This window comes from Lipophrys pholis, assembly GCF_963383615.2.
Source record: "Lipophrys pholis genome assembly, chromosome: 12".
Classification (NCBI taxonomy): Eukaryota; Metazoa; Chordata; class Actinopteri; order Blenniiformes; family Blenniidae; genus Lipophrys; species Lipophrys pholis.
Genome location: NC_137641.1, coordinates 7,284,761 through 7,297,755, shown reverse-complemented (window position 1 = coordinate 7,297,755; position 12,995 = coordinate 7,284,761). Strand labels below are relative to the sequence as shown.

Sequence of the window (12,995 nt, the reverse complement as noted above, 5' to 3'; positions counted from 1 at the left end):
ACAACAGCGGACGTTGTGACGTACACGGACGTGACATCGTATCCAGGCTGTAATGTCAGTAAATTCGAGCAAAATCCAGAGTTCGCTTATCCCGTGTGAACGCGCTGCAAGAGACACAGGCGCGGAGGGTAATTCACAAGTTACCATTGGTCCCCAGGTAACAATATTCCCGTGCGAATAGAGTATTAAGACACCAAGAAAAATGTTGTGATTAAAAAAAGTTGATGAAATGTGAGGAGTAACGGCCCACTCTGGGTTTGATTAGAGCCAGCGGTTTGACGGGAGCAGCATCACCTGTGTTGAATCAGCTGGTCTTTGAATAACAGTGTGGAAGTTCTGGAGAACTGAGGAGACCAACTGTTGTAACAACCAGAGCAACAACAATGGACTTTTCCAAAGAAATGTGGCGGAGGGCGGACGTAAATCTGTTTCAGATTAGTTACTGTCTTCAGCGTTTCATTAAATCCTTCACTAAATAGAGGAAATCTCTTCAATAAAACTCTAAGACAGACTCATACTTGATTATGTTGGCAGCACATCTGAAACGGAGGTCCGACAGGTTGTGAATACGCAGCTCCAGCTCTGTCTTCATCCATGTGTGCAGACATTTAAAACCATTGCTTACATTGCTAAACCCACCTGCAGCTTTTATACTGTTGTTGTTGTTTTCTGAGTCTGATTTTTGATTTTCCATTGAGGAAGAAGGTGAAGCTGTTTGGGTTCATTGTCCTTATTGGACTCAACACAAGTCCTTGAACCTAAGTCCCTTGCATCAAGGTCGAGAACATTACCAACGGGTTTCCAGTGTGCCAGAGGTGATCGGGAGTCTTAAAAACGTTTCAATCAGCTTGATCTTGTCGATAAAACGTTCGGCCTGAGTTAAATCTGCCCTCCATTGAAGGAAACGGACATGAAGCAGGAGGAGTGGCTGAAGTGGAGCGAGTGAGACAGACAACGAAAGATTGCAAGAAAGAACGGCGTGGTCAAGCGAAAGTCTGAAGCTGAACACAGGACAATTCTAGAGCGGGAGAGTGACTTTTTTTTTTCTTTGTTGAACATAATGGAAAGCGGTTCTCTCTGATATGTGAGACGTCGCTGGGGCATTTCAAAGTATTGTGGCGAGCTGCGTGGAAGAGAAAGGAATGGTAGACATGATTTGCGCTGTTGAAACACAATTACATTCTGAATCATTTTTTATTGAATAATATTAATGAATCGGTTCACAAGCGTTTCTTACTCTGTCAAGGAGACACAGTTAAGTAGTAAAGTTCTATTTCGGTTTTTGGACTTGATTCAACTAAGTTTTTGTCTGTAATCTGAGAGGGAGAGAAGACTGTGTGTGTGTGAGTGAGTGGGTGTGTGGTGGGGGGGGCAGTATGAAACAGGGAGAGACCGTGTGTATCTCTATTCATGGGTATTCATTTGTGTTTGTGATAAATAAATCTGCCTGATTAAATATATGAATTTTCATTTGATGTCATTTAGAATCTAGAATGCGACTTTCAGTCTGTGATGCTGATTTTCAGTTTCCACTGAGCTTATCTTCTCACACACACACACACACACACACACACACACACACACACACACACACACACACACACACACACACACACACACACACACACACACACACACACACACACACACACACACACACACACACACAATGATAACAGGGCAGATGCAGACTAATGACAGCCTTCATTGTCAGCAATGATAAAGCAATGCGGTCATGTTTAATGACTTGTGTGTGTGTGTGTGTGTGAGATCATGGGAACTGAATTGAAGTTGATTTATTATCAGAACTTCTTTTCCTTTCTGGTCTGTATTGATTCAGGGTCCATAACATGCTCTGGGGCCTTCTTGAGTTCACCCTGAGTTTGGTCGTGTTTACTTCAGTTTCCTCTCACAGTGTGAAATCACAGTTGGAGCTTGGTGACTCAGGTCCTGTCCACACGAGCCAAAATGATCTTTTTTATCCTCGTCGTTCTTAAAAATTTTGGTTTGACCAAAAAACAGAGAAGAAGACATGGAGCATGAAAGAAATCCTCGTATTCAAGAAATCCAACATCTGGCCTTGTTAAACCAAACAGCATCAGCTGGAGCAGGTGGAGTTAATGTTGTTAAGTGACATCACGGAGGCGGTCGCAGGGATGTCGGTCGAGAGGTGGGGCGATGACATCATCGTTTTCAGCTTATGAGCATCTTGTCCGTTCACACCTCAAAGCTGAGGCGGCGTTTTAAAAATTCTTCACTCTAGAACCCGTTTTCAAAAAAATGTCAAAATAAAACACTGCAACTCGTGGATGATGTAACGGCGTTGTTGTGTGGACAGGCCTCTGATTTTAAATCCTTGTCTGTGTGAACTGGGCCAAATTGGATTTTTGACCCTCGGTTGGATGAAGTGGTATGACCACGGATGGATGAACGTCTGCAGTGGTGATACAGCAGTTCAGCCTCAGGAAAGTGTAAAAGCTTTGCTGGGTCACAATGGCAGATTTAGCTGTACCAGATGTGCACTGCAGTATAAGTTTGCTTCTGAAGGTCAGCGGTGCTTCGAGGATCTCTGCATTTGTCAGGCTGATACTCACATCGTGGGTCGCTCTTGGTCGCCACGACTTTGGTGCTTCTACTCTACAATTTTGGGATTTTAGTGGCTGGTGAAGATGCTCTCCATATTAATCATCTTTTCAAGACCTTTGAACAGCAGTGTCTGATGTGCTTCAAAAACCCTCCTATTTGAGTGGTAGTCAGTGCTTCTCGGTTAACTTCCACATCGCATTGAATGAAACACAAAGTCCAACTTTGACCTCCAAATCTTTGGACAGCTTTGTCTCGACTGTAGATTCCTCCTGTTCTGGTGCCACGTTGCTTTTCTGCCTCTGCACGGGTCGGTTCCTCCATCTTCTCTCGTTTTGTCATCGCCAGATGTTGTGTTGCTGCCAGGGCTAACCTGGGGGTTTGCCTCAGGTTTACGAGAGGACCCGTCCAGTTTTGGTTCTTCACTGCCTCAAGTTGTGTCGAAAAAGCTTCTTATGCCGACTAGTCCAGCGACCTGTGAAGGAACCAGTTGATATTTCACCCAGACGATTTGTGCTGCTGCAGCAGTCCTGGAAGTGGCCTTAAGTTCCTTGAACTTTCCTGGAAGTCCTGATCCATCCTGATTTATCTGACTGAAGACTGATCGAAGCCAGATCCGGACAGGAGACCAACACTTTCCCCTTCTGCTGACTTCAGCGTTCACGTCGCTAAGTCAACATGAGACCCTGATAAGAACGCCAAGTCTGGAGAGTTTTATTGACACTTTATATTTTCCATGAGGTTGAGGAGATGACGTTACGTTCTGCCACTCTCTGGTTTTCGTTTTCCTAGTCAGAACTAAAGATGGAAATTAGCCGTTGGCTATAATCTTGCATGTTTACATGTGTATGTTCATCAATATGTGTTGTCCCTGTTTGAAATAAAAAATAAACTCAAACTCAATAAACTCAGAATGAATGAATGAACAGGGCGGTGTCTCGCCCAAAGATTCCCCAGGGGAACAGACAGCGCTAAAGACGGTTCCAGGCTGAACCAGCAGGAGGAGTAAGCAGGGGGGAGGCTGCATGTAGGTTTGGTGGGGTTTATAATTGAGTTTATTTCTTTATATGGGTTTCTTTTCTTTAACTTATGGTTATAGTTTTGTTTTGGAGGATTTTTACTTAATTCTTTAACAAGCTAATGTTGCATTTTATCACCTGTGGAGTTTTAATGGCTTTACTCAATGAGGTGGAGTGTATTTATGGCGCCTTTCAAGATCAGCATGTGTTCTGCTGCTGGAGAAGCCACACTCATGTTCATCCTCCTATGTATTTTGCACTTTTTGTATTTTTGCACTTTGGAAAATAAAAACAAAGAGACTGAGCCCCATCAGGTGCCGAGAGGTCACAGTAAGGAAACATTGAGTGATTGTTGAATCTATTATGGTTTACATTTGGCTATAATTGGCTTCAGATGATAAACTCTGGCTGATTTTTATAATTTTACAGTTGTTTTTTAGCCCACCAATATTGTAAAATTTGAATCACTTTCCCAAATTGCAGTAAACTGAAATGTGAGATTAGATTATTACAGTCTCATCATGAGGAGGGTTATAAGAGTTTTCAGGCCAGGTGGTTTTGGAGAAGTGATCAGACCTGGAGACCTGGAGACGTGTTGAAGACGCCTCTCAGGACACTATTCAGCCCAGGACGTTTCCAGGTCTCGCAGCTCCTTTGCATTGAAATGAAGCCTCATTACTGCTTCAAACAAACATTTAGGAGATGGTGTGGATGTGAATCTCTACAGTGACTCTTTTCGTAACGCACACATGCCGTGGGTGTCTGCTCGCTACCAGAGCAATAGAAATCCTGATAGCAGCTGCCCTGGGAAGTGTGAGCCAACACGTGTCACCCCGATATCTCCATTACAGAGCTGAGTGCTCGACGTGTTGAGCCTGGCTCAGCACGAAGGGCCTGGTTCACTCAGATCCTTTGTAAAGTGTGCTCCGCTCGCACGCCTTCACTTTGCATGCATTTTGCAGGCGATGATGTCAGAATGTCACCACCAGTTTTGCGTGCATTAGGCCTCGTTTGCACAAGAGCAATTATATTGTTTCTGTGTTTGTTTACTGATGGAGCGCTGAGCCGCTACAAGCAGTAGTGGAGTTGCACGTGTTGGTGGAGCAAGTTATCAAATACATTGGCGTGTTGCAGCAAATCAATCTGGATTAAAATCAAATATGCAGAACAATTTTGTCACAGAGTCAAAGCTTTTGGGCAGAAGAATTGAATATTTGATAAACTCAGCGCAAAGTGAAGCATTTCAAATAAAATAGCTGCTGAATTTGAACACAGCTGTATTTACAACTCAGGAATGGAGTCAGCACATTCTTGGTTATGAGAAGAGCAAAATTGTTTTTAATGGCATGTCAGCCTCATTTGAAACGTAAATACTCTCTAACCACAGTGAATTCAATTGAAATTGTTTACTGTATTAGTGGCCATACTATTGAACCGATGATTTTGTTGCTCTAACTAACTTGTCTGTTTTGGGTGTTTTAACTGCAAATGAATGAGAAGATTGTTTTATGACTACTGTTACTTCTGCTTACCAGTACCAACTCCAGGGATTACATCGAAGACCAGGAGTGGATCCCACAGCAATAGAAACTGACGCAATTGAAAATGTGATGTCTGTTTTCTGTAGAAATGATTTTCTGAAAGTGTTGTGTGTGTGTGTGTGTGTGTGTGTGTGTGTGTGCAGGTAGAGGAAGGTGGAAAAGCTGAATGCTTGGAACAGCCGCTGCTTGTGGGCGACGAGATTATCGTCATCAATGAGGTGGAGCTGACCGGATATCGACAGGAGGCCATTGCCCTGGTCAAAGGGTCACACAAGACTCTGCAGCTCACTGTCCGCAGGTACCAGCATGTGCGTGTGCATGTGCGCGTGTGCGTGCGTGCGTGTTGGATTTAACTTTCCTACTCGTATTCAACCATCACCACACATGTAGGGAGCAGGGGGCTGCCTCAATGCAGAGGCTGGGGGTCAAAGGTCTTGCTCAAGGACCCCGATTGGTAAAATAACCACCTGTCAGCAGTTGGATTATAACCTCAAGTCCAGCTGGGAGAGCAGAGTTAGTTAGTCTTTCATGCGTTGTGCATTAAAACAAACTGTACTGTTAGCTTTAGCATTAGCTGAGGCTGCTATTCAAACGGTTACCGTTTCACTAAACTCCTGTTTCCTGGAGGTGGCGCACCTCAGTAATCCTGATCTTACTCAGTTCTCCTGACCATAACACGAAAGATGTCCCACTGTAAGTAGCATTACCATTAGCCTTAATCCACTCGAGCTGTGATTACCATTAGCAGCCTTTCAATTCATATTAGCCTTCGCGTTATTAGCGTTTTGCTTCTGTCTGCATGTGAGCAGTTTGTCTCGACTGTTCTCAAGAAGTGCTGAAACATCTTCCTCCCACTGTCTGAAGTAACTTCATCTTAACCTAATGTGTCACAGCAACACTACTATAATAAAAGTTACTTTAACAATATTTTTTTTTCTTTAATTTTCTCTCTTGAGTAATTTCACAAATTTTCATAAATCCAGTAACTGTAATCAGTTACTGATTTTTGGTAAGTTTCACCCGAGAGGATGAAAAGTGACAAAGTGTCTCCAAGGTGAAAAGCCTGACTGGACAGGAGTCTACCATGGGTTCAGCTGCAATGACATTAATGCTCATCGTGGGAAGAGTCGCAGAGTGGAAACCTTCCGTTGGGTGTGTCGTATCTCCTCTAGCGTTGAGGTTGATGCATTGCCAGGGACAAAGCTGCTATGTATTGTGTTTTGGGGTGTGACTGGGAGTGAGGCGCAGCACAATACAGGACTTTAGACTTTAGACAGACACACACACACACACACACACACACACACACACACACACACACACACACACACACACAGGTAGGCCAGGTGTAGAGGAACACATGGCATTGTGGGAAGGCGTGGTGAGGACAGCAGCTGAGCAGGGCTGTGTGTTTCTATTGAGTCTGCAAGGATCGTATGGAGGGCTGCAACAGGTGTGTCTTTGTTTATGTGCGTGCGTGCGTGCGTGCGTGCGTGCGTGCGTGCGTGCGTGCGTGCGTGGGGGTGGTTATGAAGCCAACCTGATCTGGATTTTCTCTTATCAATGTAACTCTTCAGGGTTAACTCTGGTTTTCCGTACTGTGTTGCTGGTTCAAACCCCGACGGTAACTTACACTGTATGTCTAACCTGCTCCGGAGCAGGTTATGTTCTGGATAAGAGATCACGTATAAAAGCTCCGCCTCCTGACCAATCAGATCTCTTGTAAAAATGACCTGCCCACTCCTAGAAAATGCTGATTGGTGCACCGATCGCGAGAGGAGTGTCACTGAGAGAAAGAGTTTCTGGGGAGAATTTAAATGCCTTTGACATGAAATAAATCCTCGTCATCGAGGCTTCAAATGATGTTTTCGTTCTTCACTTGTTCCCAAGTCTGCTTCGCTCCACGAGGGTTGATCTGTAATCATGAGGTTAATGGTCTCACCTGACAGAACTGCAGAAACATGAAAATATGGAACACACAACTCCTCAGGCTGTCACGATGAAGAATCAATATTCCAACACATAACGTGCTCACACGGGGGGCCAAGGCCCAAAGAACTGGATGGAAAACAATATTAACTAAAGAAAGGGTACTGAGGAAGCTCTGCCTGTAAGAATCAAGACCTATATTTATTGCAAACACAATTTTACACAGTATAATATGCAGTGAAATGGTTCTACTAATAAAGTGACATTGCTTGATCACAGGGCTGTATGTTTATATTGTCCTTCGAAGTTTGGCATTAACAGAGTTGGCAGTTTTTCTACAGCATTCCTTCCTGGTTGTTGCTGCAGCAACACTGTTGCTTTGGGCCGAGATTGAATTCTTCACATTTTTGGAGAATAATTTGTGATCGGCCAGACACTGCAAACTCCTCCCCTTTTATGTGAACGTGTCCTGATCACAGTAGAAAAGGCCTGGGTTGAATTATAGAGTCGGTTCCCAGTATCGCTGAAAACGCATCTTCCTGAACTCGCTCGCGCTCCAGCTCTGTGTCAGCGGTGGAAACGCTGCTGCTGCACATGCACACGTGTGTGGTTTCATTACAAAAACAACCGACAGCTCCAACTCATGCCTCAAAGTGAAACGGCTCCTTTATTTTGGTTTTAAATGGACATTGTTTTCAAAATGTTTCAGTGTAAACGTGAAACTTCTATTGAATGAAAAACTATTCATTGTCACCTGAAACATTGTCGTGGAAACGGGATCGCAGACTATTTTGTTTTTGCATGAGTCAGGAGGGTTTTGTGATCAGAGGTGTCAAACTCTTTGTAATTCAGACGCCATAAACAGTCCAATTTGATTTGGAGCAGAAATATTGACAGTTTCCAATGTGATTCCAGTGGAAAATGGCACGAGTCCATTTTAATAATCAGATGATATAACAAAACCCAGACTTATGGTAGAGCGCAGGTTCACCACTTTGAGAATTTAAATATTTTGAGAAAAAAGGTTCTAAACTTATTACAAGAACTCAGTAGCAATAATATACTGTAATTACCACTATTGTGTGACGGCCAGAGAGAAGAACCGGCTGGACAAGCTGGTCAGGAAGTGTGGATCAGTGATTGGGAGGGGGAGGGGGGTGGTCACTGTCGATGAGCTGGTGGATAAGAGGATGAGGAGCTAGCTATCTAGCTATCTATCTATCTATCTATCTATCTATCTATCTATCTATCTATCTATCTATCTATCTATCTATCTATCTATCTATCTATCTATCTATCTATCTATCTATCTATCTATCTATCTATCTATCTATCTATCTATCTATCTATCTATCTATCTATCTATCTATCTATCTATCTATGACAAAAATAATCGGCGCACAAATACAAGACGGAGTGAGAAAGAAAACAGCAGACACACACACACACACACACACACACACACACACACACACACACACACACACACACACACACACACACACACACACACACACACACACACACACACACACACACCAGTGAACATAAACCTGCTTTGAATCTTGTTCCTACAAAGAAACAAAAAGAAACAAACTCCTTATTCTTGTGTTGAACCGTGCGTGCGTGTCGAGCAACTCTCCATTCTTGTTGTCAGTTGGACAATAGGTGTGTGATGTCAACAGCAAATACACCTGTCACATACACTCGCCACACCTGTCTGTCTATCCATCTGCCCGTGCGTGTGTGTGTGTGCGTGCGTGCGTGTGTAGAAAGTCTTTTAAGACTAATTTGAATCCTCATAATGACCACATGAGAAAGATTTCTCTCGCGTGTTTGAAAATGTATTAAAAAGTACAATTATGAGGAAAGGAATGAGTGGAGTCCATTTTGGAAAAAGGCTGTAAGACAGCAGAATGGGTGAAAAGTGAATCGCAGTGAGCTTGTGAGGCTTTGAGAATCAAAATCGACTGGAAACTCAAGACCGAAGTTTGAGATCTTCATGACTGGAAAAGCAATTTCTGTTCCGTTTCAGGCAAATAAACAAAACATGTTTAACCTTTAAAATAAAAATAATACAGCCTATATGTTTATTTATGCATTGATTAAAACATTGCTTTTTTTATTTTGAATTCACAGAATTTAAAAACGTTAATAAAAAAATGTTTTTAAAATTTTATTACAGTTTTGAACCGAAACCATTTTAAAATTTTAGACTTTAAATTAATTTTTGTCTGTTTTAGTGGATTTATCTTTAAGGAGTAAATTTCACCTGTCAGCCACGGAGGTGCATCATTTTACTGTTTGAAGCTGTTTAATCGAAGTGTAACGACCCATCGATAGGATCAATATATAGATTTAATGATCAGTGATCAGATATCAATGATGCAAAGGGGAAACATGGATGTACCTCGTCATCTTTCAGGTACATGTGAGCTGCCTGTGTCCTCCCTTCGGCTGGAGAGTGGAGATAAAGTGGAAAACACGGATCGGCAGAAAAAGCACAAGCAACGTGCAAACTCACCGTTACGAGATGAAATACTCAGGAAACAACACCTAAAAAGTTAACACGGCATTGACGCTAATGCTCACACAACATGGTAGATGCTTTTTAACGTAAAAATATTGTTTATGAGAGACTATAAAAATGATCAAAAGTTTACATCGGTACAATGGCACTTTAACTTAACAGATGAATACTTAATTTTAACAAGAAATGTGGCACTTGATAGTGAGCAGGTCTATTTATTCATGTTTTTGAAAATGATTTCTTTGTTTAAAAAAAAAAAGATGTTTCATTTGAATGTCTGGAGAGCTCCAAAATAAAATAATAAAATGTCACGTCACATTTTAGTTGCTTTTTGTAAGTTGATATTGTTAAATGAGCATATGACAGATTAGGGCCTGTGAGAGCCCGATGCGTTACAACGATCCAAAATGTATCCACAATTGTTATACAATTTTATGTAATAAAACCCGAAATGTAATAACTGATCAATAATGTAACAAGACCCTCGGCCCAAAACTTAAAAAAAAAAAAACTTTACAATATTGCGTTATGGGCAGGCAAAAATGTTTTCCCGCTAATAGAGTAATATTTCTTTTACATCATAAAGTGAGTCAATAATTTGTGGATTGGACTTGACCTGCTTCCATTTGAGTAACACTGCAAGAATCAGAACATTTTGCACTATTTGTTTCTTACGTATGTCGATACACGGTTTATGTTGTTTATGTAAGTTTGCAGTTATAGTTTTATAATCTGTCATCGATTTCTCCAAACATCAGTACAAAATAATGTACCAGCATTTCACACATTTAAATTCTCGTTAAACATTTTTACATTATTGGCCAGTTATTACAGTTCAGGTTTTATGACATAATACTTTATAACAATTCGGGGCCGCTGATACATTTTGGGTTGTTGTTACATACTGGGCTCTAACGAGGCCCGTGAATCAAATCAGAATCATATCGTAGCAGACTTTGCTATGTGATGGATAATGTCTTTGGTGGCCCACCACCGACAATGTAGTTATAGTGCTAAACATAGTTATAGTCTAACGTTTCCACACGCAACAGTGAGCGACAGCAGAGAGTTGCTACTGGACATTGGCAGAGCAAAGTCATGAGCTCTCATACAGCTCAAACAGACTTTAACTCCAATGTTGCCAGATTGGGTGGGTTTCCTCGATATCTTACCTTCTTTCTTGGTTTATTTAGTGAGGTTGTGTGCTTATGACATGTTTTTTTATTACGCGTGTAATGGTTTTATGGTTTTGACATGAGTTTCTACAGAGGTCATGATTTGGGCTATTTTCTATGGAGGTGGGTGGGTGTTACATTGTGTTTGGGCTGGAAACAGAGTTGGGTCTGGCAACCCTGCTTGACTCCCTGCTTGACCCACAGAAATTTAAATGTACATCTTCAAAATCAAACTTTTTATTCTCAGAAGGTGTCCTAAGGTCCAAAAAATAATAGTGGAGACACGAGTAAGGGATCAAGGACGTCTGACACGAAGGACAAAGGCAATCTGGCGCGCGGACACACACACACACACACACACACACACACACACACACACACACACACACACACACACACACACACACACACACACACACACACACACACACACAGGAGACACAGGTGAGACGCTTCACACAGTCAGACACAGCGAGGGAGGACACACAGGAAGGACAAGTGAGACGAGATGGAGAACGCCGGTAACTACAAAATAAAACAGGAAGTACAAAAACACACAGACAAGACCAACACATACCGGGAGTACTGACAGTCTGCGGGTGACGTCGCTGACTGATGACGTCATGTAATACTATCAAGAGGCTTTCATGAGTGCGAGTACCTCGTGCAGTATCTGATACGGGTATCGGTACCATGCAACACTTCAACGTATTGTTTTTTAATCTCAGAAAGTACTGCCCTAAGATTGGCATGTGTCAAAGAAAAGTCGAATGAAATATTTCTTGATTTTGTGATGAAAGTTGATTCTTGTCGATCGGATTCGACGTGTCCTTCAAAGTTTGTCTTCACTTGAATGTTCTGCCAAATCTGGGACTGTGAGGGGTTTCACGGGGGGTTTCCTGCCAATAAATATTGACGTAGACAGTAAAAGTAGTGATTTTTGACACAGATTCCATTCGTGTCTTTTCTCACCTTGTTTTACTGCTGATCGTAACACGCAGCTTCGGATCGTTGAACACATGGAGGGACTGAGGAGTGAGATCTGGGGCAGTGAATTAAAGAGTTGAAGTGAAATATTTGATGTTTGAGGGTTTTGCCAGGTGAATCTTTGTCCTCTCCAGCTGGTGAGTCAGTCAGGATTCAGTCGAGCAGGTTTAACAGCCGCCGTCTCCTCCCGCTCCGGCTGCTTTGCATGTGCTTTGTTTGTGTGGCTCTGGCAGAATGCAAAACTGAAAGTGAGCACGAGAAGCGTACAGCACCTGCTCCTCCTCCTCCGGGCTCGCCACTGACGCCACGCGCTGAGATTACCTGAGATTGTGATTCTAAAATACCACAAAGGAGACAGTACAGTGGCGATATGACTTACTACTTAAAGGTAAGGCTCTATACGATTTGGCTTCTTTGTCTTAAAGTGTATTCTCAGATAATTCGATAATATTAATGGTCATACATGTATGGAAAATAATATATTTATGAGAAAATATACATTTCTCAACTTGTCTTCGTTCATATTAGTAACATGAAAATAGTTCAGCTGGATCATTCATTCATTTTTGATTTCTAGTTTGATCATTTTGAGCATCAGAAAATGTGTCCATATTTTTAATAAATATATAGTTTACAAGTCATCTGTGATGGAAAACACAAATGACGGATGGTAAAAATGATCCTCAAACACCTTTCATGTCTGGTGAGCCGACAAGCTCAAACTATAGGAGACCTCCAAAAAATAGAAAGAACGTTGATCCTCCCAATACCTCGTACGTCTGTTTTTGGATCAATTCCTGTGATGAAAACAGATATTTACCTCTTAATTAAGATTATTAGCAGAGAATGTTTTCTCTATCGTTCCTGCTGTTTGGATTTTGTACAAAGTTGTCGGATCATATCAATATCGGCGATAAAAGCGGACTCGGCTCAGAAAGGAGCGTAACAGACTTTCAGTCGAGGAAAAAACCTGCTTTTATCCACAATTCTCTTGGTTTTCGTGTCACATGTTGTCATAGCCAGATTGTTGTTGTTGTTGGGTAACTCGTTTGCTTCTATAGAAATTGCGATGCTATTATCTTGGCTTGTACAATACCTTCACGGACCTATTCGACAATAGAGGCTATGAAAAGACATGTTTTTAGGAGTGCTGTAACAAACAAAAAACTTTTTACTGGAGTCAGCTTTATTGATTTTAACTTGAAATTGCAGGCTAATTGATACGTATAAC

The 12,995-nt window shown here is 41.9% G+C and overlaps 1 protein-coding gene across 1 annotated transcript in view; it reads left to right on the top strand.

Annotated features, from left to right (window-relative positions):
* Positions 1-12,995, top strand: part of shroom3 (shroom family member 3) — a gene marked incomplete at its 5' end in the record, with an annotated part of 72,627 nt that overhangs the window by 15,135 nt on the left and 44,497 nt on the right. Inside the window, 1 exon segment of the mRNA XM_080477033.1 lies at positions 5,287-5,441. Within this exon segment, the coding sequence (XP_080333159.1) occupies positions 5,287-5,441 (155 nt within the window).